We start from the raw sequence: 23,032 nt of genomic DNA, 5'->3' as shown, positions 1-23,032 counted from the left end.
TGACCTTCCAGAAGTTGCTGAACTGCAATTTCCATCATTCCTGTCCATTGGATGTGCTTACTGGGGCTGATGGGACTTGTGGCTCAGCAACATCTGGAGGGCCAAAAGTTCTCCAGATCTTAGGAGTTGCATCTAATTATTATACATCCTGCCCTATCCCTAGTGTTGCCGTTCTGTTGTATCCCTTTTGATAAAAACAATTGCTAAGGTAACTGCATTAATGATACATTTGCATTGTATGATACATTTGAGTAATTTGAAGAACAAATTCAGTACACCTTAGAGGACTCATCAATGCTTAAAAAACGTTTATACCTACGCTTTGTTTTCTTAGCTGGTGCGCTAAATTTTGGAGAGCATTTAACTGGGTTGTACTGTCTACTTTGAAAAAATACTGGAATACATTGTTTATCTGAAAATAAAGTGAGGGAGAAATAAGAAGGGAAACAAAGAGAATAAAGTCCAGTATGGATTTTTAAAAATAAATTTATATACAGTCTGTAGGCACCACTAGAAGGAATATTTCAAGTTGTCAAATATATGAAAGAGTACCCAACATGAACACAAATTACTGCTACTTGGCATTCTTGGATATAGATGTGTATATTTTATGTATTTATTAATTGATAAACTTTTAGAATACAAATAAGTCAATAGCTTATAACTAAAATATAGCAACTGAAAATGTTCAACCAATTGTAAGCTATGCTTTACATTGTTTTAAGCAAATGTATCATTTGTCAACATGAAGTCACGTATAGAAACGGATTATCAGGGACTAGGTTTGGTCCAAGCGCCATAGAGAAACATGGTGGTGTGACTTCAGACTTCTATAACTAATAACCAATTAGCACAATGCATGCTATTTTGAGGAATTCAAAGCTGTACATTCTGGTTCTGCACCCATTTTTTTTTGGCATTTAAATATTTTTAGGATACATTTTCTTATATACAAGATTCCAGCCTATGTCTGATTTTATTCCTAAATACATTAGGAAGGATTACAGCCTTCCTTGACTGACGTAAGAAAATGTATCCTAAAAATATGTATACAATAAAAATCTGGATTTAACAGTTTTAAAAAATGTTTCAAACTTACTGAACAGCCACCTATCACCAAGTGTCACAGTTACATGTACAGTGGTACCTCAGGTTACATACGCTTCAGGTTACAGACTCCACTAACCCAGAAATAGTGCTTCAGGTTAAGAACTTTGCTTCAGGATGAGAACAGAAATCGTGCTCCGGCGGCGCAGCGGCAGCAGAGGCCCCATTAGCTAAAGTGGTGCTTCAGGTTAAGAACAGTTTCAGGTTAAGAACAGACCTCCGGAATGAATTAAGTACTTAACCCGAGGTACCACTGTACTCTACAAACACGATGTGGAACCTGTGACCCTCCTGAAGATGATCGACTCCCACCAGCCTGTGCCACAAGGGATGATGGGAATTGTCTCCTAGTAACACTGCTGATTTGAATCTCACTCTTCCTGGGCTTAAGCAAGTCCTTCTGTCTCGACATTCCCGTATGGGGAATAATACTTGCCTTACAGGCTTATAGTAAGGATTATAATTCGATAATGCACGTGAAGTTGTTTGAAAACTCAGTAGCAGCACTATATAATTGTTGCTGGGCAATTCAGGTCTAGGGATTTTTCCAGAACTACCTGAAAAGAGCTTTATAGTACTTTTATCTAATTCTATTATGAATTTGTGCCTCAATAGAGTTAATTACTCTGACATTCCTTCCAGTCCAGTGGGACTTTCTCTGCTATGTACGCCCTTAATGGATCAGATCTTTCCAGATCCTATTCCCAGTGTACTTGTAGCAGCTGCCTCAACACTGAACTAATGCCTGCATACATTAGTCATAGGATCCTAGAACTATAGTTGGAAGGGACCACAATGGCCATGTAACTCAATCCCCTGCAATGGAGGAATCTTTTGCCTAACGTGGAACCTGAACCCACGACTTTGAGAGTAAGAGTCTCATGCTTTACCGACTGAGCTATGTGATGTACAAAAAAATGAAATCAAGAGCTGGTAAGTATCTTTCTGATTTTAACTTTTTACATTGGTGGTACAGGGCTAAATGCACATGAGCGTAGAAAAACAGTTAACGTTAAGGCATCTTGCAGCATTCTACAGATCAGATAAAAAATAATCTGTAAAACAAAGTTCTAAATTAAAAAACTTAAAAATGAAAGTTTCCAAACATTTCAGGGACACTATACCACCTAGATTAAATTAGCTCTTCATAGAAAAACAGTGATAGTTGTTTGACGACATGGGGTGTCAGTGGACTTGCACATGAAAACAGTTCTTCCACTTCACTCCCCTCAAACATGCTGTTGAGGGTTGGAGCACATTGATGGGCTACAGGGGGAGGAGGTGAAGTCTCACTGTATCTGCTGTTGTAATGTTGGATCTTATTGTAATCTACGTAACAAGCATTCACAAAATAATTGCCTTCTATTTCTAGAAATGAAATTTTATGCAGCACAAAAACAGAACGACACCGTACCCTTTTCCAAATGCAACTTTTCAGTTTGTTGGTTCCCCCACCCAAAAAACCTAGCCAGGATGGGTCATGCTCTACAGCTTCAGTTGCTTGTTCCCTGTAAAAGTGCAAACTCCTACTGAACTGACTGGACTTGGTACCAGACAAGTTGCTGGGACAAATACTGCAGATGTTGACAAGAATGATCATAAGAGAACTAAGAAAACTATAACCCAGGTTCTGTAACCTGGCTGTTTAAGGTCTGAGGTGAAGAAGCCATGCTTATCCTTCCATTGGTAAATTATAATATTCTGCTCTAGTTTCCTAATACAGAATATGCAGCATTACTTCTATTGTAGTTGTAATGTTTAGTCCTGTACAAAAATATAGTCCAAACTTTGGCTAATTTATTGCCTATAAATATGCTGCAATGTAACATGTGTTTTGAAGCAAAAATGAGTTGCTTTATTGAAAGATAATTACTAAATCTTGAAGTTTGTATTGCTGGAGAATAAATAAGGTTTTTAAAGCCATGCCTCCTTCAAGGTTAGTGTTTGAGAGGTAGAGTAGCTTTAGTAAAGTCTGAGTGCTTCATTTAAAGAAGCTGAAAACACAGCATGAGATTTCTAAATGCAGAACATAGTTCAAAATTAATGTGTAACAAACTAAAAATAAGTCATTAAAAATTACCCTTACATTATACCAGTTATTGCACTGGAACTATAATAACTTAAAGTTAATTATTGTACACATGGTGTTTAAGAGTGTCAGTCATTCTTATATTGTCTCTTAATACTCTAATACCACATTGACATTTCTGTACTAAAAAGCTGTGTTACCACAATACAATATTTATATTCTTAAACCTATTACTCAGCCCCCTGAATTTTTTTTTAAAAAATGAAACACTTGTTTCTCAAAAAAGCAGAAGTCGTTGTAAAAAGTCCTTTTGTAGTGAGGTAATTTCCCCCCCCTGCTTAAGAGTTTTCAATTAGATTCTTCATTTTTCCTGTAGGCTTCAGCATGTGTGGCCCAAACTATAAAAAGAGAATGAGAGTAAGCACAAGGATTAGCACATACTGGGAGTAAGTCCATACACCAAGGCTACACGCTACTGCTAGCATGTACTCAGAAGTCATTCTTACACATTTCTTTTACTTGTGGTTTTTCCTGATCAATTTTAAAACTGAGAAATTTAAGAAGCAAACCCAGAAGTGAAATAATGGAGCTCAGAAACCAAATAGGATTTATAAATATTTACATTTGTTTTAAAACTGCTGATTTTATTTATATGAATGTTTAACATTTGATTTTTAGTTCATGCTTTACATAAACTGTTTAGAGGTTTTTGTTGATTCAGTGGTATATAAATCTCGTCAAATAAATAAAAGAGTGGAATTCAGTTAGTGGTCTTGCACTTGTATAAGGGCATTTGATGCAGCAGACGCATTTGCTGACAGAAGAGCTTGATGTGGGTAAGTTTTTGACAAATCCTCTTTCTTCCTACACCTTCCCTGCTGCTCCACAAGGCCCCTCTACTCTCTGGGGCCAATCTCCTGCAGGTGCTAGGGGAAGAGTGATTTGGCAAAAAGGCCTCATCTTCTGTTAGAGGCACCTGCAGCATCAAAAACACTTCTGTTAGGACCAGGGCACCAAATGGAGTTAACCCTGCGTTCAGCATTCTTGAAGTACAAGTAAACCTTTGTTTGGCAAGAAGCTCTCTAGTTAGAATTAGGCTTCACCATCATGTCCGTCTTGCCTTCCAAACCCCCTTAAATTCTATGTACCTCTAGTACAGTGACCAGTTATTTCATTACATACTTGTTCTTGCCCACCAACTGAAATAATGAACAATAGTTGCAACATACCCTCTGATGCCATTCTGCCTAAAGACCAACTAGCAATGGGACAAACTGTGTAAGTTAGCCCAGTTATTGGTGATAGCTGACTGTTACAATAGAACATATTGGGGGGCCTTCGTAGCTGGGAAATCCCCTCTCCCCATTTCAAGTGTTGTTCTGAGACTAGAAAATAGGCTTCCTGCTCACCTTGCCCTCAGTAATCTAGCCCTATAATGCAGCTGCTCTATAGAAGGCTTGTATTTAACTACTTTTCTGGTTACCATTGGGGATCAAGAATCTGCACGTGGGTATGTGAATTTTGCTCAAGGATGAGCAGGTTTTAAGAGACAGTGAGACCCCTTCTCTGCAGCTACTGTGGTAGCAAGGCAGACTGGCAAAGGAGGAGAGTGCTTTGTTTCCCTTTTGCTAGCCTGCTGCACTGCTAGCCTGATCCTGTGAACTACCCTGAGACCTATGGGTATAGGGCAATATACAAATTCAATAAATAGTAAAAATTATAGAAATTTGTAGCAAAGTGGTAAAAGAGGGGCTCCTTTTAGGAGGAAAAAAAAAGCAGGATTAGGCTTTTTGGGCAGGCTAGTAACTTTTATGGGCTTAACAATAAGGTTGCCCTATAGTATTTAACACCTTTCCTAGTCCATATGTAGCAAGGAATTACATGCAAGTGAACAAGTAGGCTAATGGAGGGACAGACAAATGACATCATGCTAACTTCACCAGTCTGTTTGGTACAAAATAAGACAGACTGCATTTTCTGTGGATAGACCCATTTTATAATCCTACACACCACATGTGAGAAGGGTTTCACAGCCACACAGGCCAGCCCCTCCATCAGCTGGCTGGAGCATGTCAGAAAGAGTCCAAGTCAGAAAAGCTCTCCTCAGAAATTGTGTGCATAGGGGGCAGAGAGACTTCTACACATTCCAGTGGCAAGCCGGGTCAACTTCCAGTGCATGATCCTTAAGATATATGCAGTTGGCTACAACTACAGTTTTAAAGGTCAAGGGAGAACTGGGAGGGAGGATTAAAATCCTAGTCACTAGAGTCCAGTGAATCATAAATTGGATGCAGTGCTTACCAGTCTTGTGTCAGATTCAGGAGCCTGTTTCTCAGTTTCACTTGGGCTGTCACTTCGATATCGATAAGCAAATTTCTTTTTAAGAGCTTCAGCTATTAGTGCGGCTGGATCTGTTGGGTCGGCTGCTTTTCGTTTGGTGCTCTCCTCTGGTCTTCAAAAGAATAGAGCAAAACTGTTGAGTTGTATTGTAGACACTTCAAAAGCCTGCAGAGACTGGCTTCCTCGCTCTCTCTTCACTCCCTAACCTGGAAGGGTTGGTACTACCAGCTACAAGTGCTACAACACATCTTCCATCCTCTTATCTGATACAGCACATCTCCTGGCCCTGAGCTGCTAACTTTACCTAAAGAGGGATGTGATGTACCTCTTAATCCGAAAGAGTGCATGATGGTGCAAGATTAAGCAAATGAATGGCTACGTGTGTAATCTAAGTAACCATCCATTGTTAAGCATCCTCGCTGAAAGCCCCCCCCCCACTTCCTGAACAGAGAGCTGTAGTAGATTCACCTTTTCACAGATCGCAGCTTTACATTGTTCATATCTTTGAGAATATCTAGCATATTTGGTATTTCAGGTTTCTTCGAATCATCATCTATAACAGTCCGTCCAGAGTTTACTCTTTTTCCTTTGCGCTCCTTAATAAGATCAATGGCAGAAGTGCTCTGCTGGAGCGGTGGTGGAGGTGGAAGGGGTGGGGGCGGCGGGGGCGGTGCTGGCACTCCTGCTAGAACAGGAACTGATGCTGCAGAACTTACTCCAGCTGTAACAAAATAGTCCATTTAATTATGCAACAATATTCTTCAGTAAATAATGCAGTGTTTCCCAACCTTAGGTCTCCAGCTGCTGTTGGACTACAATTCCCATCATCCCTGCCCATTGGTCTTGCTAGCAAGGGATGATGGGAGTTGTAATCCAAAAACAGCTGGAGACTCAAGGTTGGGAAACACTGAAATAATGATTATCATTTCAAAAACACAGCCCATCAAAGCAATGTAGTATTTTTCAGTTACGGACAGACATCTATCTAGGAAGGAAATACAAGAAGAGTAGAGGGTGCCAAAAGGGCTTGGAACCCCATTCTCTGGTTAGTCTTACTAGTGTTGAACAAGTTTTAAAATTTCTACCCAATGGGTGTGGATTCTGTTTAAGCCACTAGAGAATGCTAGAAGTCTTTAAGTATGACAAATGTATAAATAATAAGCCATCACCAGCCATCTTATAAAATGATGACCAAATCAAACATATTTGAACAGTGCAGCAGTGCTTTAGAGCTTACAACTGCAGATACTGGGTTGATTTTGGCAGCAGTCTCAGAAAATTTAACGTGCAACACTAAAGACCTTGCCGGCTAGGAAACAAGGTTGTTCTTCTCGTCCTTCCAATACCCTCTGCTGTCATGTTCAGATTGCTATGAAAAAGTAGATTATTAAGAGGGGATAAATGAGACAAAGGAAAGGGAATGCAAGGCAATCAAGTAGTTAATGTCTTTATACTTCTTCCAAGAAGTACTGGCAGTCTTCCAAATCATGTTTAGCAGTCACTAATCAGAGATGAATAAATTGGAAATATGGCTTAAAGAATAATTCAACACCCAAAATGTGTTAACTGACGCTTTCATAAAGTTGTTTTTAGACATCAGAATAGTAATCAGACAAGCTTTTTCAACTACTGCCATTCAGCACCTTTAAAATCAACAATGTCAGATAACACAGCAATGGCTCAATATCACCTTGAGCCTACGTTTCTGCAATTGTTTACGAAAGTATGAATAGTCCAGTGGATGGAACAGCAAAGTGTGACCCTCTCCTGTCAAGGTGAGTTAAGAAGTGAGATACCACAACAATGGAAGTCACCACTTCTAATGCAAAGAATAATCAGACCCATTGGAATGAAAGTCAATTTGAAAGAAAAGTTATAAAATTAGCTTTGTTATATATTTTTTAAAAAAATACCTGCTGTCATATTCTGCTGTTCTTGTAAGCTTACGATTTTGGCTATTTGCGCTCTTAAACTGGCAAGTTCATTTTCTAGCACACTGATTTTCTGCAGAGCTTCATCATTTGTGGGCACAGCAATCTTGGAGTCTTCTTTTTCTTGCAATGGCTTTGGCAAAGGTACTTGAATATTTGGATCTCTTCCTGAGCAGCCTTCACCTCTAGGATATGTTTGGGATTTTGACCAAACGTCTGATCTGTAATCAACAAAACAATATACAGTAGTACTTACTTTTTAAAAAACCCCATTATCAAACAAGCTAAAGGGAGCAATGGTGAGGAGAAGAGGGGGAGAGGAAGGGGAAGTTCTGTTGTGTGATTGGAACTCCATGTGCACAGCATCTTATGCAGCCTAAACCTTCTATAGGCATGAGGTGTGTTTTTTTTACTACTTCTTTGTACAGGGAATGGCTGCATAGGCTATTAAGACTGCCACAACTAGTTAGTTCTCACTTCAAATTGAATTCCCCAAATCTACCCCTTTCTCATCTTTCTGTAAATTTAATGTATAATGGCAGCCAAAATATTTTCATGTGCCACAAAGGAATACACATCAACCTATAAAGGTAAAGGTAAAGGTACCCCTGCCCGTACGGGCCAGTCTTGACAGACTCTGGGGTTGTGCGCCCATCTCACTTAAGAGGCCAGGGGCCAGCGCTGTCCGGAGACACTTTCGGGTCACGTGGCCAGCGTGACATCGCTGCTCTGGCGAGCCAGAGCCGCACACGGAAACGCCGTTTACCTTCCCGCTGGTAAGCGGTCCCTATTTATCTACTTGCACCCGGAGGTGCTTTCGAACTGCTAGGTTGGCAGGCGCTGGGACCGAGCAGCGGGAGCGCACCCCGCCGCAGGGATTCGAACCGCCGACCTTTCGATCGGCAAGTCCTAGGCGCTGAGGCTTTAACCCACAGCGCCACCTGCGTCCCTACATCAACCTATAGTCACACTTAATGTGAAACACCTCATAACAGCATATCAATTTCTGCAGGAATGAATGGAAGAGAGCACTGGCAAAACTGTGGCTTTCTCTGCAGTCATCTCTTGCTTTATGGACTGTAGGATCATCATTCAGTAATGCAAAAAGGGACCAATGTCCTCCCAACCCCACTTCACCAATATGTCAACTCTCTGCTTCTCATATTGTCAAAATGAAACTGGTGCATCCCAGAGGCAGTTCTTTGGGTTTACATCACATTACAGAGTCCTAGCCTACACCCAATAATCTAAACATTGGAAGCACCTGCCTTTACATTGTTCATTCCCTATCTTCCAAGTGCCAGGGGTGCTGAAACTTGTGACTGCCTAGGTGACTGCTGTTTCTCTACCCATGAAAACAACACTTGACAGCATTCAAATGAGCAGGATATCTAGTTCAGTTCAACACACTGCTGCTTCCCTTGACACAGGTTGACTTAAAGAATCAACCACAGAGGGGCAGCTTCAAAAAACATACCTGAGCCGTGTAAAGACTTCACTTTCTTCTTCAGCAACCCACCCCACATCTGCAAGGGAGACCACTCCATCATCTCTCAGTGGATTAGAATGACTGCCTTCTGCAGACTGAGATGGAAGCTAGATTTGAGTGGACAAGATTACATATTAGAATTCAAATAACACTAAGTCGACAATGATTTCACACATAGTCTTGCTTACTTGAGGGTAGTGGAAGGATGAAACATCCTCCTATTATGTCAGAGAGAAACAGATGGAAAAGGAGAAAGATTTTACACCAGGGATAAATCCCACAAAGAATACTGCATGTGAACTAAACACAGAAATTTTAGTATTAGCACAATTAATCTATGAAATACAAAACATGAACTAATACAGTACAACAAATTGCAAATAAACCTATGTTTTCCAATGTGTACAACGCCAGGCAAGTTTCTCTTTAACCTACACCATAAGTCACTAGTTGCAATTTGGAAAGTTACCTAAGCTAATAGTTACTGACTACAGTCCATGGACAATTCTCTAATCTCACCAAGCATCTAGCAGTGCCGTTCCTTCCAAGTGCCCAAAAGGAATGTTTTCATGCAAAAGAAGGTTCAGATTAAAGATTAAAGTAAACCAGGGAATAATATTCTACATGGCAGAGCTAGCAAGAAACCTGGTCTGCATTAAATGTGCCCTTCCAGTTAGTAATACTTTGCTGAGAAATAGGAGTAAAGATAGAAAGTGCAAAATGTACACTGGGAATATGCACTATATGGCCAGAGGATGTGGGTGCAGTTCTAATGTCAAATAGTATCTGTTTCCAGATTTGCCAACAAAGCTAAGAAAGCACCATGATCAATACATAAAGGGCTGATACTGCTGTCTAGCAACTGTGGATTTTTTCCCCTAGGCCAACTCCAAATATATGAAATATTTTTCCAGCCTTAAAGACTTGGAGCCAAATTTACAGGCCTATGCAGAGGTTTGCTATTACATATTCTGTGTGGATCTAGTTGTTGAGACAGACAGACAGAAAGAAAGACAGAGATTATCAAGTGCACTTATCCCTTAACTATCACTGGGTTATTCTGACATGACTTCCAAGGTGACTAAAATAGCAAGTTGTAGTTTAGCTTTAAACTCTACATTTGAAGCTCAATTAAGACATGCCACTCAACTGTGACTCACACTAACAGTAGTTTAATGTAAACCACATTTGAGTTCCCATAGTGGTTTAGAGCAATGCTACTCAAAGTGGCTGAGGCAACCCAGCCAGATGGATGGGGTATAAATAATAAATTTATTACTGTATTATTATTATTATTGTTGTAACGTGGTGGTCCATGGACCAATGCTGTTCTGTGAGTCATCAGTTGCTGGCCCCTGGCAACTCCACACAGCCCAGGTTGGGTGGGGCATTTCAGGGACCAAATATGTTACTAGTTCTTAGCACATTAGGGGAGGGAATAGCTGATCTATCACATCAGATAACCTGAGAAGTGCTGGTTTAGAGGTTTTCATTTTCTTAGTGCTTCAGTCTCAAGCTTATGGGCAGCTGACATGGAAACCTCCAGATGTTAGATTACAACTCCAATTATCTCTTTCCACTGGCTGTGTTGGCTAGGGCTGATGGGAGTACAAGAGTCCCATATCCGCGTCTGTGGCAAGCATCCAAATCACCCACCACACATTTCTTTGTCCAACTATACTACAACTTTAAAGTCACAACGTCTTATTCAAGCCGCAATCGTATGCCCACTTGAGCAGAGTAAGTCCCATTGAATATAGCGGGTCTTGCTTCTGAGTAAGTGTGCACAGGACTGCCTCAACAGTTTCTCTCCCACAGTTGCAGAACAAAAACTTGCAGCAGTTAAAGCCCCCTATGTAAGCTCAAGCAGAAAATTAAGGCTCTAAAAGTTAATTTGATTTATGGTTCTTAATAGCAGTTCATTATGATTACAAGCATGCACTAATAGCTTAATCAAGTTTAATGAGAAAGGACAAAACTGACTTACTGCAGGTTCAGTGCACGATCCTGTGATATAATAGCTAAAGCAAGAAAGAAAGAAAAAAGAGGGAAAGAGAGAACACTATAGAAAAGTTTCAGTGTAGCAACAATCTAGAAAAAAGCAAGAGTTCAACCTTGGCACTGATTCTGCTGCTGTGACACATATCAAATCCTCACAACTGAGTATTATAAGGCTGTTCAATTTAGGGAATGGATATAATAACCTTTTCAGCTTGGAAACCACATTAACTGTACCCAAAGAATATGTTTGCATACTCTCTCCTCTAGCCGCTTCCCACTTTTGTTGGAAATATCTGTAGGGTTCACACATTCTTGGATCAGTTCCAGAGAAAGCCATCATTTGTGCTCACCATCGATCCTCCCTGGCACACATGCCTAAGGATTTACAGAGGGGTGTTTGTCTCTGTGGTGCTGGGCTTCTGGAGCAGGCTGAAGCCAATCCCTTGTGCTGCTTTTGCATTGTCAGCAGCACAGAAAGTACCAACCTCTCCCCTCTTCTGCAAGTGAGAGGAAAGGTCTCATGCCCTACTGAGCTTTTAAGCAATAGAAGCAGGCTCAAAAGCTCAGTGTCAAATAATAGACTTCAGTGAGTGAGGATCCTCTCCATTATCAGGAATCCTGGCTTACCAGAGGGCCAAAGCTCTTATTCCTGGTGAATAATTTTATGGATGAAGGCCAGTGAGAAAATTTTGCAGATAGAGATGAAATATTATTCCTTGCTTCCTATTCCTTTCTTTCCCAAATAAACCTTGTTGACACAATCCATTTTCATGTTAAGAGGTAACATCTAAACCTCAAAGCCCATTATAACTGGAAACAGTTTGAATGCAGGTGGACCAACAAAGGAAGGAAACATCTGTTCTTTTTACCTTTTATAAAAATGCTAGAAACTATACCAATTTTAATGTATCATACAAGTGTATTTTGAAACAGCTAACTTCAATGTAGTCATAAATTTAAAATCATTCCTATACTTGAATATATTTTCTCTTCAAGAACAATTTAGAACCCATAAGATTTCAGTAAAATTAAATGCTATTGTCATACGACTACAATAAAAACACAGAATTCACAACTAATGTAAAATTCCCTGAAATATTTCTTTCCTCCCACTTTCAAATTTGAAGAATGAATGCTATTGTAAATCACGTTTAATTAAAACAGTAATTTCAGAACTGCATGCATCACAAGGACACAGTTTTATTTAAAATCTGTGGAACTATTGTCAGAAAAGTCACAGAAGAACAAGCATATGCAAAACCAGAATCCTGGGTGGCAGTGGCACCCTCAGTCTACAAACACTTATCTGGCATTTGGCATATAATCACAATATGACTTGTATTATTACAGAACTAAGATTCCAAAAAGGTTGCACTTGTTTATATTGAAGGAACACATATTATTCTAAAAGTCAAAATAATGCTCTTTATATTTGAAACATGTTTTACATTTGTTTTACATGTATTACATTTGTTTGCCCTTCAAAGATTCTATGTATCTATTTCTCTCCACCTTTATATGAAGTGCCAACACTTCTTCCCCAGCCCTGTTTCACCATTTTGTTCCATCTGATTTTCACTTAATTATAAATAAAAGTGTCTACTATTCTATGTATCATTAGGACTCTTCATCCAATTCCATCCCATTTAACTGTGTTTCCGCAACTCAAAAATGCACTTATACAACTCCAGGCTAACACTGAGAAGAAATAATTATGAAAGTGTATACCTGTATATATTAATCCTCCAACTGGGAAGCAATGTTAGTACTGTATCTTACAGCAAAAATGAAGAATTTTGGGGCACCCTAAAAAGTAACACATTCTAATATATACTTTTGTAAGCTAATCTGATTTAGTGGAGTGTAGTCCATGAAAGCTTATGCCATAAGAATTTTGTTAGTCTTTTAGGTGCCACAAAGCTGTTATTTATTCATTCATTCATTCATTCATTCATTCATTCATTCATTCTATTTAATTGTAATTATGCTGTGCCTTTCCCCCAGAACTAGGACTCACAGCTGCTCACAAAACTTAAAACAAATACCAATAAAACACAAATAGCTAAAAACATATAAATGGCTATTGTTAAAAAGTAATTAAATTGTATTCTGAATTAAAACAATGTAAAAAACTACTAAAATGCAGATAGTAAAAAACCGTACAGCACACTATTAAGAGGCCTTTCCTTAAGAACAGCCAGTTTCCAGAAGCCTGGGGAAAAAAGACTTCACTTGCTGGCAAAAGGACAAGGAGGAAGCTAGTCCAGCTTCTTTAGGGAGTTCCGAAGTCTCAGAGCAGCCACCAAGAAGGCCCTCTACTGCATCCCCATGAGGCATGCCTGTGAAGGTGGCCAGACTAAAAGTAAAACATTCCCCAAAGACCTGAGCTTGGACATGTTTGTATAGGAGAATATGGTCCTTCAGATGGCCTGGACCAAAGCTGTATAGGGCTTTAGATAACATAACCAGCACTTTGAACTGTGCCTGAAAACAGACTGGTAGCCAGTGAAGCTCTTGCAACAAGGGAGTTGTGTCCCTATCAACTCTCTAGTAGTTATAATTTTGTACCCCACTCATCTGACTGGGTTGCCCCAGCCACTTTGAGTGGCTTCCAACAGAATATATGAAAGCACAACAGAACACAACAAGTTAAAAGCTTCTTGATACTTTTTATCCTTTGTCTGACCTTTCTTAACACAGCTGAATCACAAGCAGCTTTTACATGGCAAAGTGTGGGTTGAGTAAATGCAACTGGAGCTCTCCCTTCTAAGCATATAGAAAGTCTTTTTTCAACGTACAGTGACACCTTAACAAGCCATTGCTGAACCCCATTTCCAAAGCTTCATAACAATAACATAGAATGGGAATACGGGTATGCAGTGAAGGAAACATCTGAGAAGATAATTACCATTTACTCTGTCAACATGCCAAGATTTAAAAAGAGTCATAGATGTGACTCCTGGGGCTGTAGACAAAAGGAGCTCTGTTTCAATAAAAAAATTCCCAAGTTCAGAGCCAATTTCTAGCTGCATTAGAGACAATCACTCACTCAACATTTGCAGTAATAGGCTCTGCTGCTCCACAAAGTTACTCTACAGCAAATTAATACAACATGCATAACCTCTCTACAATAGGAAGAAGACTGGGACAAATCCCTCTTCTAAGATGACAGAGACACAGCAAAGCTTTAAAACTGCTTAACTTTATTTTCATGAAAGCAAACTTTTCAAAGCATAGATCTACACTAGGAAGTGCACCAGAATATTCATTGGAAGAGTTCGCTGAACTTGTAGGCAGATGTTTAATGACAGCTATCTCTACTATTCCCCAGAGTCAATACTATTAAGCTTCCAACTCACAATATCTTGCTGAATAAATGTTTCCATAAGATGTATTTTAAGACGTTTCCCCATGACATTCAACAATTTTAAAAACAACCAACAGAGGTACAGTTTTAAAGGAAGTTATACAATGTGCAAAACCTGTCTGTTGGGTTAGCAGGCTGCTCAGAAGATAGAGAATGTAAACTATTAAAACATAATAACAAAGGTAAATTTTAATAAATATACAGAACCTTCAACAAAATGCTGTAATGTGTCTCCAGCTCCAAAGAGGCAGATCCTTTGAGGTCTCTTCAGACCTTCTAAGTGGCGTATAGCACAAAGAGGTGAGTATTGTAAGCTCATTTGCTGTAAGTTTTAGGTGCTTCAACAGGTCCATTCTCTCTCTCTGACTCCCAACACCTCACCTGACACATTAGTACATCCTGAAAGCTGGTCCTTTCAAGCTTTTTTCAAGAATATTTTTTCCCTTTATTTGACAATATTTATATTGTTTCCCTACCTGGAGAAGCCTCCCCCCTATGTAAAACATCAAGGCCTGCTTCAGATACACTGTCCCTTCTCCCTGCCCACCCCTGAGTCAATTGACACCATCTGTCCTGTGAGGAAGAGATCAAGGGAGGCATGTATAGACAAACTACATGGCCTGCTCTACTCGCCATGTTATATTGTTTCTTTTCATACTAAAAATTGTAAACTGCCTTGGCAGAAAGGCAGTATATATGAATGCAATGAATGAATGAGTGATCTCTGCTTAATTTTTGATGGTTACTGTTTTGTTTAAAACTGTTGGACAGTTGTAAAAGGTAAAGGTAAAGGGACCCCTGACCATTAGGTCCAGTCGTGACCGACTCTGGGGTTGCGCGCTCATCTCGCTCTATAGGCCGAGGGAGCCGGTGTTTGTCCGCAGACAGCTTCCGGGTCATGTGGCCAGCATGACTAAGCCGCTTCTGGTGAACCAGAGCAACACACAGAAATGCCGTTTACCTTCCCGCCAGAGAGGTACCTATTTATCTACTTGCACTTTGACGTGCTTTCGAACTGCTAGGTTGGCAGGAGCAGGGACTGAACAACGGGAGCTCACCCCATTGCAGGGATTCGAACCGCCGACCTTCTGATCGGCAAGTCCTAGGCTCTGTGGTTTAGCCCACAGCGCCACCCGCGTCCCTTAGACAGTTGTAGTAGTTTCCTATTAGAGAAAAGTATGCTGGTTATGAGATATTTGACACAGCTTTCAAATTCACAGATGAAAAAAGTGCCAACAGCCTAGACCGAGATCCCATTAGTTTGCTCTGACCACTAAGATTAATTTAATTTCCCTCTGGAAAGTGAAACAAATATTTAAAATCTTACCTGAAACTGAACTCTTGGACATTGTATCAGCGAGAGGTTGGTGCCAATTTTCCTTACAATACTTCTATCACGACCATAAGGCTTACTAGACCAAAGCAACTGGAAGGAAAAAAGAAAAACAGTTTTATTACTGCCTAACATGATCTGCCTAGCATGAAAATAATTTGTTTCTTTAAGTTTCACTGCAAATCCAGATCACCTGGGAGTAAGCCCCAGTTAATGCTCTTTTGAATAAATATGCAGATGTGCACTGCAATGCCTCTGTATCAAGAAAAGTACATTGTGCAACATCATCCATCAACACACAAATACTTGTGCAATGGAACTTTTTCATTCCCCCCCCCCAAAAAAAAAAGGAACAGGGCAGGTTTGGGGATGTGCAGGGGGGAAGGAAATCTGTTCGGCTGTCAGAACAGCTACCATGAGATTTCATGCATTATGTTTTAACAAGGATGATCTACACTGGAATTCTCATGTGGACAGAAGACTAGAGAAGGATAAGGAAATGAATCTGGCCAGTGGGCCAGACCTTGAGTTCCTCCACCACCACTGGGCCATTTTGACAGTTTTGAAATGGATGCAGACAAACAAGCCCACTCACTTGTCCAATTCCTTCTCTTTTGCAGCATGACAAGCCATGCTAAAAATAGAAATACAAGACCAATTAAGCAGGTCTTGAGATTACTGATGATCAGTAGTGACTTCAAGCTCCACTTTCTTTTAAATTATATTTTAATTGATGTTTTATTGTTTTAATCTATTCTCCCAATTTTAAGTAATCCTCCTTGGAACCTTAGGGTGAAGGATGGAATCAAAGCCTGAATAAATAAAATTTTTAAGTGTTTATAATACAGTGGTACCTCGAGTTACAAACACTTCAGGTTACAAGCTCCGCTAACCTGGAAGAGTTACCTCGAGCTGAGAACTCTGCCCCAGGATGAGAATGGAAATTGTGTGTCGGCAGTGCAGCGGCAGCAAGAGGCCCCATTAGCGAAAGCACACCTCTAGTTAAGAACAGTTTCAGGTTAAGAACGGACCTCTGGAACGAATTAAGTTCGTAACTAGAGGTACCACTGTACAGAGATTTGTCTACCCCTTCTAATGTAACATTCATCTAACTCCTGGGCAAAAAAGCATACTGTGATGTGTTGACAAAATGTGTATGATGGCAAGGCCAAATGCACTTTGGAGGAGGAGTTCTATAACCTGGGGGCTACAGGCACAAAAAGATGCTCTCAAACACTACTGCCACATGACCCTCAAAAGGGTGGCACTGTCAATAGGGTATTTCACACTGATCCTAACAGCCAGGCAAGTCTGTACTTCACTATAACACTTACTGATTCCATAGTTAATGCTGCTTTCTCAAATATCACTCTAAGTAGGTGCTTAATCCAGTAAATCATCTGGAACAATGCAGGGTTTCCACAATCTTGTTAGCTAACCACCTCAGTTTGCTGGAATGCAAATGTTCCATAGTCACTCTGGGGAGAAAAAACAAAGTGTGAAACCATGAGTATCTGTGTGCAACTCTTTCAAACTATGAGAAATGATCTAGAAGAAAACATATCAAAAAAAGCTAAGTCCACAATTTTCACTGCAAGTAAGCAATCAGTATTTATTGATTGTAATTTGTAAACTCACTTTCAGGTGCTGTCAAAACTGTCAAGTAGGATTTCCATAAATTGAAAATAAAGTTCTAGGGTGCAAGCAGGTTTGGTCATCAGTATATTGATGTCACTTGGCTCTACCTTTCCTTTCCATGTTCAGTTCCCAAGGAAGCTGTTGAAATCTTAAACCAGTACAGTGGAACCTCGGGTTGCAGACATAATCCATGACGGAGACACGTCCGCAATCCGCAGCGTTCGCATCCTAAAGCGCAGGATCTGTGCAGGCGCAATTTGGCGCTGCTGTGCATGTGCAAAGCATGATTTAGCACTTCTGTGCATGCTTGAGTGGCGAAACCCGGAAGTAACCCATTCCAGTACTTCCGGGTTTCCTGCAGTCCGCAATCCGAAAACACATAAACTGAAACATCCATAACATGAGAAATGATGCAGCAAACAAGCTAAAACTGAATCAGAGCAAGATGATGCTGTGGGTGGGGAGTTCCCCAGTTCCAGAAGACAGTTTACAACTGGTTTTGGATGGACTGGTACTCTCCCTGATAGAAGAAGTATATAGTTTGGGAGTGCTCATGAATTTGGCACTGACTGGGGAAACCCAGTAAGTATCAGTGACCAGGAGTGTTTTGGGTTTTGTTTTATCAGCACTGGCTCGTATGCCAACTGCCCCACTAACATGAATGGGATGACTCTGCCACAGTCATCCACATTTTCCAACCAGACTACTGCAATGTGTTCTACGTGGGGCTGCCTTTGGAAACTTCAGGTGGTTCAGAATGTAGCTGCCAGGATTCCACTCTAAATGTGTGTATCTGTGTATCTATGGAACATAACTGACAAGAAAGTACTAGTGATAATTAAAAGACAAGATTCTTAAGAGCTTATGTTTTCAAGAAGCTTATATTTCATTCAAACACCTCTCACAAGGAACGTTGGTTATATCTTGTGCACATCTAAGCCTTACCCCACAATGTTTCAATTTTTAAAAATCTTACACTGCTTCCAGTCCTGTGACAAATGCCCAAAATTTGTCATTTAATTTTTTTTATAACAGAAACAAATAATAAATGATAAAACTTGATTTAAGATAGCATGAAATAGTTGGTGAGAAAGTTGTTCAGAAAATAGCCTTGAGAGCTGCAGTTCTCACCATGATTCCATTTACACTTTGGTCTTGCATACCCACATATACATGGCAACTTGACTAAGGGTCAATATGCCTTTGGCCTGAAAATGGTGTATTTCAGGATTTTTGAATCAAATGCATACATCATCAAAAAACCTACAAATATCTACTGCTCTCAGTTTAGTTCCTCTAAGAAAGATGAATTTGATAATGTGAACATAATTATGATCATTTTGGAAACTTGTTAAACTTCTTAGTCTGCTACATAATGGAAAAACTGAATGGTATTTTTTTTTAAAAAAATGACAAGTCAGCAGACTACAAGACACTTGGGACAGTTCTAGCAAGAACTGTTGTAGTTAATTCATTGCTAGTGCTTTCATTACAAGCTTGTTTTAGTCAACAGTTTACCACTCCTAGGTAATAATATCTTCATGTGGAAACTTGGCACAGGCAACCTCAGTTGCACTGCCTTGAGGTTTACCGTTTATGGGATGTTTGAGATGCTGGTGCAGCTGTTCAGTTGACAGTTTCTCACATGCAGTACATGGTATGCACTTCAGGGCTGCCATTTATTTTGTATCCCTTTGAACCTGGAATCATTTTCTTAGACTTACATGGATCATTCCAGAAGACTAAAGCATACTTTCTTAAGAAAGCACAAATATCTGCTAGCAGCAACTTCTTCTCTGACCCATCTGGGAAATAATGTATCACCCCATTCTCAAAACTAAACATGACAATACGTACTGTAATTCCATGTTTCTATTCTGGAAGCCGTAGAAGGGGAAACTATTAGGAGCCCTCTTTGCAAACTTTGACTTCCCCTTGGCTTCTCAACAAAGCAATCTGAAATTACTATGGGTACCTGCATGGCTTTCTACTGCCACTTATTTGTGATTATCCCCCTACCCCTATCCCACCCCCCAAAAAACCCCCCACCAATGCTACCTACCCACATTTACATTTAAAGACTAGCAAATGTAATATGACATAAACTTTCAGGGATTAGACTTATCAGATGCAAGTGGACTTATTCATCAGATGCAAGTGGACTTATATTCATGAACTCATATGCCATAATATGACATTTTCTGCTTTTGCTGCTACAGACTAACATGGCAAACTTTTTGTACCTATCTGTACAGGAAAAAGATGAAACAGTCTTCCAGGTGAGCCTTTCTGACTGGAATTGGCTCTCTAGAGTCTTAGACAGATTTTCTTCCACTACATTATTCTTCCAACTGAAGACACCAAAGATCAAAATGGGGACTTCATACATGCAAAGTTTGTGCTCTTCTACCACTGAGTAACAAGTCCCCTCCTTGGCCTCTACTCATCTGCCATATCCTGACTGTGCTTCCTCAGCTAAGAAAAGCAGCTTACAGAGCCAGGATGCATTGTCAAGAAAAGCAATATTTTAAAGTTTTTTTTTTATCCTGACCTTTAAAATGTTCTGTCCAGGAGGAGGAAACATATAGGACGGTAGTCAATGACAGACCTACTTGGAGTAATTAATTTCAATTGGTCTACTCTGAGTAGAAATTCATGAAATACAACTCATGGTCACCTTGAGTTGCCACAGGAACAAATATTGGTATCAGAGTTGGAAGGGACCACAAGGATAATCTAGTCTAGTCCCCTGCAATGCAGGAATCTTTGACAAATGTGGGACTCAAACCCATGACCCTGAGATTAAGAGTCTCATGCTCTTCCGACTGAGCTATATGTTTACTACACTTGGTTTATTTGAAACAAATAGAGCATGGTCCAAAATTAAGCTACACAGCGGGGATGCCATAGGGACCCACGTGACAGCCACATTCACAATTAAAACACTGTTTAAGATGAATTGTGACTTATTGTGACATGCAAACTAGGCCAGTGTAATGGAACTCCCAAACTAATGGAAAAATCAATTTATATACCTCAAAATGCAAATGGCTGATTTGGCAACAGGGGACACAGTTAACCTTCATTGCATACAGCAGCCAGCAAGTGCCGTTTGGATTTAAATATCTACACTCCTGTCTTTCTTCATTCCTTACCCCACTACTTCTTTTTTAAGTAGGTTGTAAGCCTGCAGCATCTAGATCCCTTATGTGCTTTAGAATATTATTTAGTGTTTTCTAAGTATACCTAGTAATACATAAGATACCAAGAACATAATATATGCATTATATCTCACAGTACATAAGCAATTCACTTTCCATTTGACTTTGCGGTCACTAATTGAGGATGAATCAACCTAATGATCTGGCTAGAGGTGAGGGTTTGCTACTCAAAATTACCAGTTTTGCACATGTTGCTCAGTTGCAATTATTCTGTAAGCAGTTCAGAGATATGTTTTCTTGAACTGCCACTTATTTTGGCAAACCCCATTTTAAGCTAGATAGTCTGAAACAATAATGTTCATATTTTAAAGCCCTACAAATACCTATGATAATGAAACAGAAATGCAAGGCTTTTATATTCCTTTTAAAACATTTGCCTAATTTATAGGTGCAGAGAATTTTCATTTGCGGTACAAACACTGGTTGCCACAATAAGCACAGTATACTGGAAGCTGCTTTGTATCAGAGATCAGAATACTTCCATCTATCCCCGTATTATCTCCCTTGACTCACAGCAGCTCTCTGGGGCCTCAGGCATTCGCATCACCTGCTACCTGATCCTTTTAACTGGAGATGCCAGTTTCTGCATGCAAAACATGTGCTCCACCATTGGTCTATGGCTCCTTTCCCAAAATGCTGCCTGAGCTTTAACAGAACACACAATCCTGAAGAACAAAGAGTCCTCGTTTTTATGTTACCTTAAAAATAATTGTCTCAATAATAATTATTTTATTATTTATACCCTACCCATGTGACTGGGTTTCCCTATCAGCATTAGAAGACAGTAACTTGCAATTTCTAAATGACTTCCACCTAAATGCAACTATGTTTTCTACACACTATTATTCTCTGCACAACTTGTTTTTATATGCCTAGCAATGTAAGAAGCACCAGAATGAACTAGGTCTAGCTATGTTAGATACAAGTTTTTGATGTGTGTGTGTGTCAATGTATTCAAATGTGGCAAAAACAAATCTTGATCTCAGTACCGACAAAAAAGACAAAATGCCTTGCTTCCCCGCCTCTGCTTTTTGTTTACAGAAGTCACCACTGAGCTGGCACAGGCAGGCAAGTTTCAAAGTGCTAGCAACGATGGCCCACAGTGTTGTTTACTAGGACGCAGTAGGAGAAAAGAACAGAGTTTCTCAAGGTTAGCCACTGTCTAACCAGTGTCCTCACACTGGAGACAAAGAGAGAACTCAGACGGCGGAGCATTTTGACCTTTCACTTGACTTCTGAAATAAAAGCAAAAAAAAAGGAGTGCCTATTTTGTAACCCAAGGAGCGGCCAGATTTAGGCCTAACCCTGGAAATCAGGCCTTTCTGCCTACTCTGTGCCCTTATTCCTCGACAACGCGACGGCGGGTTGCGATTACTCAAGGGGCGGGGGGAGGGCACTGCACATGCTCAGAGGCACCCTCGCCCCCATTTTTTTTTTTTTACTGCTAGCGCTACAGTGCTACATGCTCCCAGGTTGGAGTGTGCCTCGGATCAAGGCCCGCTTTTAGGAAAAGCGGAGGGAAAGCAACAGTGCTCTCAACGAAATGTTGGGACTAAGCGGCACTCGGCGCGAGGAGCTCTGGGGCAGCGGCCACCGGCCACCCACAGCCGCACCGGGGCGGGATTGGCGGGTCCCCTCAGGCGCCTGTGTGGGCATCCTCAAGTCCGGACGGCCAACTTCTCCCTCAGCCCCCTCCGAAGCCGGTTCAAAAGCCCCTCCCGTACCAAGGGCCGCGCGAAGGGCTAAAACCGCAGCAGCGGACCCCGGGACCGCAGCACGAACGGAGAGGGCCGCCGGCCTCGCCGCTCAGACTCACCGCCTCGCCCTGCCGGTAATACTCCTTTCTCAGTCACCTCAGCAGCCGCCAAGTCCCGGCAGATCATTCCCACACACGCTCCTCATCTCTCCCCCGCCCGTCTCCTTCAACAACCAATCCTCCAGCTGCACCGGCTACAGCTCTTGGCCAATCATCGTTTGCCGTTGCGGGAGGTGAGGCTTCAGCTCCCGCCTTATCCGGGTCACAAGACGTTAGTTTACCATCGAGACGGGTGACTTGGTTTGCGGACAAGCTGGGAAATCTTGCTCTTCACGTGAACAGTACTGAAGGATCGCGCGAGAGCGCCATCTGCCGATGCGGAGCGCTCGGTACAACAGCCAATGATTACTTAGCAGAGCGTAGTAAAGCTGTACAAGTGTTGTTTCTTTTCTCGTCCGGACTAGGTCCCAGTCCGCTACTACGGTAGCATTTCGCAACTCGCTTTTATCGGTACTGTCGTTATAAAAAGGACTGCAATATGCAAATTAAAAATTATTTTAGGACTGCAGTAGCCCTGTGCAATAATATGGCTTGATACTCTGTCAAGCGTTTGTTTTAAATACGTAGTTGTTTAGATTATATAATATTATATATTTGTATTGTATTTTATGTCTTGTAAGCTGCCTTGTGAGCAGCCTAAACATGCCCTAAGCCTAAGGTATAAGACAGCTTCCTAAGTTCCTACTACTGTACTTTGATGAGGCTTACTCCCAAGTATGTTTAGGCTTGGATTCTTATACCAGGGGTGGCCAACTCCCAA

The 23,032-nt window shown here is 40.7% G+C and overlaps 1 protein-coding gene across 1 annotated transcript; it reads right to left on the bottom strand.

Annotated features, from left to right (window-relative positions):
* Positions 1 to 3,467: 3,467 nt before the first annotated feature.
* On the bottom strand, positions 3,468 to 17,075 carry MTFR1 (mitochondrial fission regulator 1). Its single transcript, XM_079984669.1, has 7 exons — positions 16,932 to 17,075; positions 15,592 to 15,690; positions 8,885 to 9,003; positions 7,390 to 7,628; positions 5,945 to 6,197; positions 5,438 to 5,588; positions 3,468 to 3,534 (listed from the first exon to the last, which is right to left on the bottom strand). Exons 1-7 carry the CDS (start codon positions 16,995 to 16,997, stop codon positions 3,475 to 3,477), a joined length of 987 nt encoding a protein of 328 aa, XP_079840795.1. The 5' UTR covers positions 16,998 to 17,075; the 3' UTR covers positions 3,468 to 3,474.
* Positions 17,076 to 23,032: the final 5,957 nt, after the last annotated feature.

This window comes from Podarcis cretensis (genome assembly GCF_951804945.1).
Source record: "Podarcis cretensis genome assembly, chromosome: 7".
NCBI classification, from domain to species: Eukaryota; Metazoa; Chordata; class Lepidosauria; order Squamata; family Lacertidae; genus Podarcis; species Podarcis cretensis.
The sequence above is the reverse complement of the archived record's forward strand: the minus strand, read 5'-3'. Positions and strand labels throughout refer to the sequence as shown.

Coding starts and splice junctions, on each gene's coding strand:
- MTFR1 (XM_079984669.1), bottom strand. CDS start 16,997: ATGATTTACTGGATTAAGCACCTACTTAGAGTGATATTTGAGAAAGCA. Junction 7,629..8,884: donor GAAGTCTTTACACGGCTCAG/GTATGTTTTTTG, acceptor TGTTGATTACAG/ATCAGACGTTTGGTCAAAAT. Junction 3,535..5,437: donor CTGAATCTGACACAAGACTG/GTAAGCACTGCA, acceptor CTCTTTTTATAG/TTTGGGCCACACATGCTGAA.